We start from the raw sequence: 9,143 nt of genomic DNA, 5'->3' as shown, positions 1-9,143 counted from the left end.
GGCCGCCGCCAGCCCGAGGCTGGGTGGGGGCAGCGCGGGAGGAGCGGGCGGGGCGCTGGCCCCACAGCACGGTCCGTCCTTCCGCACGCCCCTCCCGCCCGGATTCGGAGGGACTCGGAGGGAGGGGACGGGAATAAATACCTTGACTTTGTGGTTAAGGTTAACGGGAACTGCCACCCCGGGGCGACTTGGGCACTGAGCTCTCCGACCCCGCCAGTCCCGGGACAGGCGGGGCGGGCGCCTTCCCTCTGATTGGCTAACGGGCCTGGCTATCCCCGGGGCCGTCCCGCCGCCTGATTGGCTGCGCCGCTCAGATGACCAGCTCCGCCCTATCGGAGAAGCCCGTGGGGCGGCCCCTTTGTTCTCCTGAGCCAATAGCCCTGGTGGGCGGGCTGACCCCGCCGCCCGCTGGGTCTCGCGGGGGGCCCCGCGCGGCGTTAACGCTTTGGCCGCTGGCGCGGGAGCAGAGTCCAGGGCTCCGAGGGGAGGAGGAGCGAGGGCGAGGCCGGGTGCTGGTGACCGGTCGGCGCCGCGGCACCCTGTTCTTCCGCTCCGCCGGGCTCTCCCTCTGGCTCTGGCTCCGCGGACGCGCTCTCAGATCGATCCCGTCATTCCGCAACTCTCCTCCGACTCCGGGGCGCGCCCGCACCGCTCTTGGTGCCGGGATCGGGAGAGCAGGACGCACGAACCCCACTCTGACGCTCACACTCGAGTGTGCATGTGACATGGTGGCACTTGGCACTACAGTACACCAAGTGTTAGGGTGAGAAGCTGTACTTGTCTCCCGCGACCCGAGAGAAATCGCCCTCCGTACCCCACTCGGCGCCAGGCACGTCGTGGGCGCCGGATAAACGATCCTGGGCTCTCTACGAGAGAGACGGAGACCTGGGGTTTCTACGAGAGAGACGGAGACCTCATTAAATCCACCCCCTCGCTTTCTCATCAGGAAACAGCGGTCTGAAGAGGTCACGTTCCTCGATGGAGTGTCACTGCTGATTTAGAGGCAGGGTCCAGACGGCCAAGGAGGGTCTTGACTGCTCCTGGAGATCTTCAGAAAAGAGAATTTTCTCTTCTACCCACACTAATTGGAAGCAAATGCTCCTTTATGCCAATAAGATTCCTCACACGGCTACCTCAAGCCAGCTAGGTCAACTCCCACTGGCAGGATACTCTCTGGAGCTGCTTAGAAACCGCCTTTGGGACTTGAGGCTGATAAAAACAGAAGCTGGCCTCTCTCTCTGAGACTTCCTACTAACCTACGAGAAGCTGGTGGACCTCATTCTAATGAATCGGTAGCCGCCTACTAAGCATTCGCCGTGGGCGCGGCTATTGTTTGGCCTCAGGACAACAGACAGTGTCCGGCTGAGATTGTCGGTTTTGCTACTAACTTCTGTGCAGTTTTTCTGTCTCTGGACTTTGACTTATCTGTGAAAGAATAATTTCCTAGTTACATACTTACCTTTCCAGACTTTTGTAGAACCCAAATTTGTTGTTGTCTGTGTAAACATTTGTAAAGTATAAAAGCCTACACAGAGGTCAGATACCTCTAGGCCGTCAATTTTTTTTTTAAAGAATCCCGTTCACCTCTTTATTTTCTAGAATACCTACTGGAGGTTTACCAAAGGCTGTGGAATTCCAGTATTCTAGTTCCAGATCTGCCACTGGTTATGAGTGAGAAAACCCCCTTCTCTCTGGGTATGTTTCCTCCTCTACAGAGTGAAAGACTTCTCCAGATTGGCATTTCATGACCAAGGGTATTTCAAGGACGGAAAGAATGAAGCACATCTGGGATCCTATTTACATTAAGAAAAAAGAGAGAGAGAAAAGACAGAACGGGGAGGGAGGGGAATGAAAGACTTCCACATTTAAAAAAAAAAGTCTGCATTATTAAATTTTGACAAGATAATTGAGAACTTTTGTAATTGTAGAAGAAAAAAGGGGGGGGGAACCCTGGATCCTCAGAACAGAAGTGTAGCTTCTGTCACCAGAACTATGACCTCTCCAACCTGAGCAGTTCCTCCCTCAAGACTACTGTCAGCATGTGCCATACTAAGCAAGGACTTGGGAACCACCAGATCCTCTGAGGGACCCAGGAAGGACCTATGGACAAGTTCACTGTCCCAGTTTTACCAGCCCCCTCAAGGCCACTTCTGTGGCTTTCCCTGAATTTTGGACCTCTCCTAGCCATCTCTACCCAAAAACAGGTGCAGCACAGCACTAGGGAACACCCAATGCCGGCCTTCCCTACCCCCAAGCATTTCCTTTAAAGGTGATCTTTCAAAATCAGGAGCCCTGGTCAGATTCTCTCTCCATCATCCTTTTCCCCAACCCCCAAGTACAAACCTTAGATGCCTGAGGACCTGGCTCCTGCTCCCTGCCCATCATCCCCAGACCACCTACTTTCCTGCCCCCCCAAAAGCATTGTTCCCCTTCCCTTGAAGCCCTAAGTTCCCTGAAAGAGACATATTGACGTACGGCATTCTTGAGTCAATGCTTCTAGTCTCCGAAAGATAATTTGCCATTAACTATACAGGTTTTTAAGTGGCTCCATGAAGGCATGAAGTGGCTTCAACCAATATGAAATTTGGAAGCTGTCTGCTGCCATTCTACACACCTGGAGCCCCACTCACCCCTGTCCATCAACCCCTGCTCATTCTTTGTGTACACAGACACGTCCTCCCCAGACTTGGGCCTCTTAGAGGTAAGGACAGGGTCTTATCTTGCTGAGTCCCCAGTTGCCATCACAACATCAAGCATGGTAGGCATTTAATAATTATCGTCACCAAAGCAGCAGCATACTCCATTCACCCAACAGACACGTGGCAGTGGTCAAGCCCACACGTTCCAGGAGTGAGAGACCTGGGTTTAAGCTGCCTCTGGGGACTGCCAGTTCTATGACCTTGAGCAAATGTTTTCATCTGTAAAAGAAGTACCTACCACGCGGGGATTATGTGAAATAATTTAGGTAACCTCCTTTGCAAGGCGCCACTCCCATAAACAAATTGTGGTTGTTACTATGCACGGTGTGCTAGGTGCTGGATCTATGCAAAAATTACTGGAACTGGCAGGAAAAGGGCCTACTGATACCTGTCAAGAATAGGCACTCAAATGTGTATGAAACGGCCAGTGCAGGGAAGCGCCAGCGGGCCAGCCGGGAAGACACTGCAGAACATTCAGATCAGACCTTTTCCTCCTGATAACTGGCCCCTGACTGGTCTGACCCCACAGAAAGCTAAGTCCCTGCGGAACTAGTCCCACCCATGGGGTGTGCCTGGCCTCCCCCGGGGAAGAACTGGAAGCAGGGTGCAAAGGAGCCCAAGTGGGGGCACTTGTCCCCTGACCAGCACCCCTCCTCCACCGCCCTCCCCCCAGCCCAGAGCAGAGCATGCTGCCCTTCTTTCAAACTACACAGCTCCCCAGGAAAAAGGAACACTCAGCCACCAGCTCTAAAACCAAATCTTTATTCTCTAGTTTGAAAAGGAGGGTAAGTGGTTGTTCTGTTTCATTCCAGAGAACAGAACAAGGCCCAATAGGTAGAAATTACAGGAAAGCAGATTCCATTCATTATAAGGAAGAATTTCTAACAATTAGAATTATCCTACAATAGAACCAGGGCCTCAGGAGGTGGGGACTCCCTGTCACCTAAGTGTTCAAGCAGAGGCTGGGCATCCATAACCTAGAAATGTGGAAAAGGAAACTTGCCCCTTTCTGCCTGTCAGCCTACCCTCCATTATCAACAGGGCAGTCCTTTCCACCATGTTGAGTTCTGGAACGAGTGGAGGGTGGGGGTGTTCAGACAAAATCCTGGACACAGTGCTGCTGTGTCCAGGGGATGCTCTAAGCGCTGGGAGGGTGGTACGTGGATCTCAGGGAGGGGGAGTGGAGCTGAGCGCTAACAGTAGATGGGGCTCTCTTAGTCCCGGTGCCTACGCAGGGGCAGGAGGAAGGGGACGGGGTGGGACAGGTTAGAGCAGCGCGGCCTCACCTCTCCGTGCTGGAAAAGGCCCAGGTGCTGTCTAACAAGGCCAGCAGGTTCTCCTGGGTGTAGCCAGCTGGTCCACTTTTCCTCCCAAGCGCTCATTTACTAAGGACTGTACCACACCTACTTCCAAAAAAACGAGCTGAAGGAACTCAATAAAAGACAAGGACATTAAGGCGTTAACACCAGGGGGGGAAGGGTCTTCCTGGCCCCTGGTGGCCCCTCCAGCAGGAGGGCTCTAAGGGGTAGGTGGAGCTGCTATTGCTACTTTTCCAGAGCACGGGACAGTCAGGACAGAACCTTAGGGAACACCAGCTGGAGGCCGGAGTCCCGTGCTCTTTGAGTGGTTTCCCTGGCGGCCGGGGGCTGGACCTCCATCTCTAACAGGGCACAGCTCACTGGCTGCTCTCCCACCCCTCGTCTACACCAGCAGCAACACAGGCCCCCCGCCCAAGGCCCAGGCCCACGGCAACACTCTCGTGTAAATGACGTCCGGGCCCCCCCCCCTCCCTCGGCCTCCGCAGCCCCTGCCCTCTCAGACATCATGCTTCTTCTGATGGGCCAGGAGCTTCTCCTCGTCGTCAAAGGTCTGGCCACAGATGGCGCAGCAGAAGGCGCCGTCCCGGATGTGGCTCTTCCGGTGGGTGATGAGATTGGACTTCTGGCTGAAGCTCCGGTCGCAGTCGGGGCAGGCATAGGGGCGCTCGCCCGTGTGGATGCGCCGATGGGACACCAGGTTGGACTTCTGGCTGAAGGCTTTGCCGCAGTCTGGGCAGACGTAGGGCTTCTCGCCGGTGTGGATGCGCCGGTGGGCCGCCAGGTAGGGCTTGTGGCGGAAGGCCTTGCCGCAGTCCGGGCAGACGAAGGGCCGCTCGGGGGCGTGGTCGCGCCGGTGGGCCGCCAGGTGGCTGCCCTGGGAGAAGCGGCGCCCGCACTCCTCGCAGGCGAAGGGCCGCTCGCCCGAGTGCACCCGGGAGTGCGCCACCAGGTGGGTCTTCTTGCCGAAGTTCTTCCCGCACTCGGCGCAGGTGAAGGGCCGCTCCCCGGTGTGCTGCCGCTGGTGGGCCCGCAGGAAGCGCTCCAGCCGGAAGCTCCGGCCGCAGTCCTCGCAGCTGAAGAGGGTCGGGGGCGCGGCCGCCGCGTCGGGCGGGGGTGCTCCCGGGGCCTCCAGCGGAGGCTCGGGCGCACGCTCCCGGGCAGCTTTCAGCGGGGCCTCGGCGGGGAGCTCGGACGAGGCCTCCAGGGGGCCGGCCGGAAGCTGGGGGCTGCCCGAGCCGGGGGCGCCCTGGGCAGACCCTTCGGACCGCTTGTGGATCTTGCTGTGAGACAGCAGGTTGGGTTTGTGGCGGAAGCGGCGCCCGCACTCCGTGCACGGGTAGGGCTTCTCGCCGGTGTGGATGCGCCGGTGTGAGGTCAGGTAGGGCTTATTGGTAAAGCGCTTCCCGCATTCGGGGCACTGGTGGGGCCGCTCGCCCGTGTGCACTCGGCGGTGGGCGATCAAGTTGGGCTTGTGCCGAAAACGCTTGCCGCAGCAGGCACACTGGAAGGGGCGGTCAACCGCGTCTCCACCAGGCCGGGGGGCGGTCACGGCCGGGCGGCCCCTAGGCCGAGGCCCGAGAGCCTTGGCTGCGGCCTCCTCCAGGGCCTCGGCTACGTGAACCCGCTTGTGAGCAACTAGTTGGTCCCACTGGGCAAAGCTCCGGCCACAGTTGCCACATATGAAGGGCCGGGCCTCCGGGGCCGGGGGGTGGCACCTCCGCACGTGAGCTCGAAGCTGCTTTCGTCGCCAGAAGCGTCTCTCACATTCAGGACAGGCGATGGGCCGCTTTGCAGCCGAGTGGGCCCGCAGATGCAGCACCAGGGCCACCCAGCCTCGGAAGCTCTGCCTGCAGAGGTGGCAGGCAAAGCCCAGATCTGGGGTGGCAGCGGCATGGACCTGACAGTGCAGTGCCAAGAAGGGGGCGTGTCGGAAGCGACGGCCGCATTCAGGACAGGGCAGGGGCAGCCGGGCCTGGCAGTGCCGGCTGTGAAGCCACAGGGCCACCCAGCCCGGGAAGTGCCTTCGACAGTGGGCACAACGGTGGGCCCTACTGGGGGCTTGGCTGCCTGACTGGGCCACGGAAGTGCCTCGTAACCTCAGCCCGTGGGGCTCCTTCTCCAGGGTCTGGGGCAACTTCTGGGAGGGCCCAGAGACCTTGGGCTGGGCGGGGCCCATGGCCAGGGGGCCCTTGCAGCGACGTTCCAGCATGGGTTCTTCCTCTGCTGAGGGTGGAAAAGGAGTGTCACTCTGGAGATCAATTTATCCTGCCCCAGTTCCTCCCTGGCCGGCCCCAGGCCCGAGAGGAGCTCGTCTCTCTGAACACCTAGAGCCCTTGAATCTGGGCTACTCTTCTATTTCCTTGTATGTTCTATATCATTTCAATCTTGTGCTTCTAGAAACCACTGCAAGTGTATTTAAGTATTTACTAAGTATTTACTAACCCTGGAAACTACCAGGAGGGAGGAACTCTGACGCTTCTTGGAATCCCCCCCTCATCCCAGTCACCCCGTGTCTGGCATGGAGTAAACACTCCAGCGTTGGCTGCACAAACATTCCTGCCTTAGGACTCACCAGAGAACGTGGTCACCTCTCTCCCTATGGTGCTTTAGGCTTTTCACAAGTGCTTCCCTGCCGCCGCTGCTCCTTTCTAGTGTTTCCTGCCGCTACATTTGAGCTTCACAGCAACAGTGAGGCGGGACAAGCAGACATGAACACCTGGGTTTGTAAAGTTCCCACAGAAAAGAAACTCCTACAGCCTTTATCGTATGTATCCTCTCCTGGGCTCTAATCACACCACACGGGAGCGTGTTTGGCCTCCCTATCCTCAGTCGCTCAGGGTAGAAGCCTGGAGAGCAGGAGAGAACAGCGCTTCTGGGGAACAGGAGGGCAGTGCTAGATGCTACTTGCAAAGCTGCGTAAGGCCAGGCCACTGCCTGTCCAGACTGTGCCCACACTCTGCCTGCCTGCCCTCCTCTACCCACACACATGATTAGGACATCGCGGAAAGGAAAGCTCTCCCGAATCCAAGGAAGACCCACAGCAGGCTACTCTTGGGGGCCCAGATCCCTGCCTCCCTTGGAGTGATAGGGATTACTACTGGGGCAAGAGGGGGGGAGGAAAGACAAGACTGTAATCCCTGTCCCCTGCCAGGTCATGCCCCAACCCCAATAGGGGCTGCCCCACATTCCGCTCTTCCACGGTGCTGGGGAGCCCCGATTCCTCCAGGAGCGCGTCCTGCAGCCACTGAGGGGTGGGTGGTGGTTAGCCTCCTAATGGACCTTCACTGCCGGCTTGCAAGCTCCAGACCCATCCTGCTGAACTCCCTAGAGCCGAACTCCTTCCTCTTGAGGAGCTCAGACACGACTCATTCCCCATGGCCAGACTGAGCACAGGGAAGACGCTGGCACGGGAATGTGATCCTTTCCCCCTACAGGTGACTTCCTTCCTCCAGGATGAGGAGATCTTAGCATTGGGGCTGTGGAATGGTTTGGGAACCCAACAAAGAAGGCCAGACTCTACCCTGGAGACCGTGGAGCTGGAGATGAGGCTTTTTCCAGCTCCTCCTGGGGATGTTCCTGGGGATACTTCTGCGGCTGTAGCGCCGGCTTCGGCGCACACTCTGGTAGCCCCCAGATGTCAGAGAAAACTGCAGCAGTAAAGACACCCCTACCCCCATGGCAGAGCTCAGACCTCTGAGTGCAGAGAGGCCAGCCTTACCTGCGGGGAGGGGAGAGAAAACACGCATGAGGCTCTGAGCTCCTCCAGGGCAGTCATCTTTGTGTCCTCACCAGCCACAACCCCCTCCCCCACCCAAGCCCCACACCCCGAGCGGCCGAGTAACCTTAATGGATACTGGATTAATAAATGAATGTGCCCCCTTCACCAAGGAAGTACACGACAGCGTTTGGGGGTCATTTCCTCCCCGGGTAAGGTCACAGCATGAATTCTCCATGCTGATGGCCAAAGGCCGGCTGATGGCAGAAACTCTGGAATCCCTGCTGGCTCCCCTTCCCCCACCCTCCTCCCAACAGGAATTCCAGGCCCGGTTCCCAAGGGGCTGCGTAGGGCGAGCTAGTGTGGCCAGGTCTCGGTCACAGTCCCCTTGCGCCTCTGAATGGCAAAAGGCCGTGGAGACCCCACACCCCCCTTTTGTTTTCGCGCGTGTCCTCCGACCACGTCGCTGACACACGGCTCCGCGCACCCCGAGTGGGCCCTTTCGGGTCCCCACGCAGAGCGCACCTCGCGGAGCCTGTGCGCAGGTGCGCGGGCTCGCCCCCCCATTCGGGCCAGCACTGTCCCCCCCACACAGCGCACACACAGTCACGCGCCCGGCAGGTAGGGCCGCCCGCCTCGGGCCCGCGTGGAACCCCGCGCCCTGCCCGGGACGAACCTCTCCGGCGGGGTGCGCGGAGGCGCGTCGCGCGTCCATGAGGCCGGAACGCCGGCGCCGGCGGCCGCGCTCCCCACCCCGCGCGGCGACAGCGGCAGGTTCGAGTTCACAACTGCCAGGCCCGGGCCCAGCCCCCCCGCCGGTTCCNGGAGGGCGGGGGGGCGGGCGGCGCGGCCCGTCCCCTCCGCACCCCCCTCCCAGCGCCCCCTCTCGGGCTGGGCCGGGGGGCGACCGCCCAGAGCCCGGCTCCGTAGCCATGGCGACCGCAGCCCGGATTTTCCGGGACAGGCCCGGCTCAAGTTTCCCGACCCTTTGTCCCTGCGGAGGACGCGCGTCCCTGCGCGACCGCGTGGCCGGACCGCGGTCCCTCGGCTAGACCCGGCCTCGCTGGCTTCCTCCGAGAGGGCGCTCGCCGTCCCCGGGCCACCCCTCCACTGCTGCGGCCGCCGCCGGCCACCTCGACCTCTGGCCGCGCTGCAGCACCGAAATGCCCCTGGCCAGGGGCGGCGCGGCTGACCCGAAAGTCTGGTTTCTGATTTGTTCACCAGTGGAGAAAGGAAAGGCCCGACCGCCTGAACTTTAGAAAGAGAATAACCCCTATTCCAGAAATTACCACGAGCAGGCGTTCCCGGCTTCCCGTGGCCGGGGGCGCGGGGACTGGCCCAGGGGCCGTTCTCGCCCCGGGCATTTCGCTTGGAACCGCGGAGCAGCCGGTCGGCGAGCGCGGAGGCAGG

General features: G+C 59.8%; 1 protein-coding gene across 17 annotated transcripts; it reads right to left on the bottom strand.

Annotated features, from left to right (window-relative positions):
* Positions 1 to 3,445: 3,445 nt before the first annotated feature.
* REPIN1 (replication initiator 1) lies at positions 3,446 to 9,143 on the bottom strand. Of its 17 annotated transcripts, none has more exons than XM_034639193.1 (3): positions 9,023 to 9,143; positions 7,539 to 7,665; positions 3,446 to 6,238 (listed from the first exon to the last, which is right to left on the bottom strand). In XM_034639193.1, exons 1-3 carry the CDS (start codon positions 9,095 to 9,097, stop codon positions 4,515 to 4,517), a joined length of 1,926 nt encoding a protein of 641 aa, XP_034495084.1. In that variant the 5' UTR covers positions 9,098 to 9,143; the 3' UTR covers positions 3,446 to 4,514. The 17 variants fall into 17 exon arrangements, with proteins under 17 accessions (XP_034495084.1, XP_034495077.1, XP_034495098.1 ...); XM_034639186.1 differs by having other exon boundaries at positions 3,446 to 6,241; positions 9,023 to 9,141; XM_034639207.1 differs by having other exon boundaries at positions 3,446 to 6,241; positions 7,539 to 7,736; positions 9,023 to 9,138.

This window comes from Ailuropoda melanoleuca, chromosome 1 (genome assembly GCF_002007445.2).
Source record: "Ailuropoda melanoleuca isolate Jingjing chromosome 1, ASM200744v2, whole genome shotgun sequence".
Taxonomy (NCBI): Eukaryota; Metazoa; Chordata; class Mammalia; order Carnivora; family Ursidae; genus Ailuropoda; species Ailuropoda melanoleuca.
The sequence above is the reverse complement of the archived record's forward strand: the minus strand, read 5'-3'. Positions and strand labels throughout refer to the sequence as shown.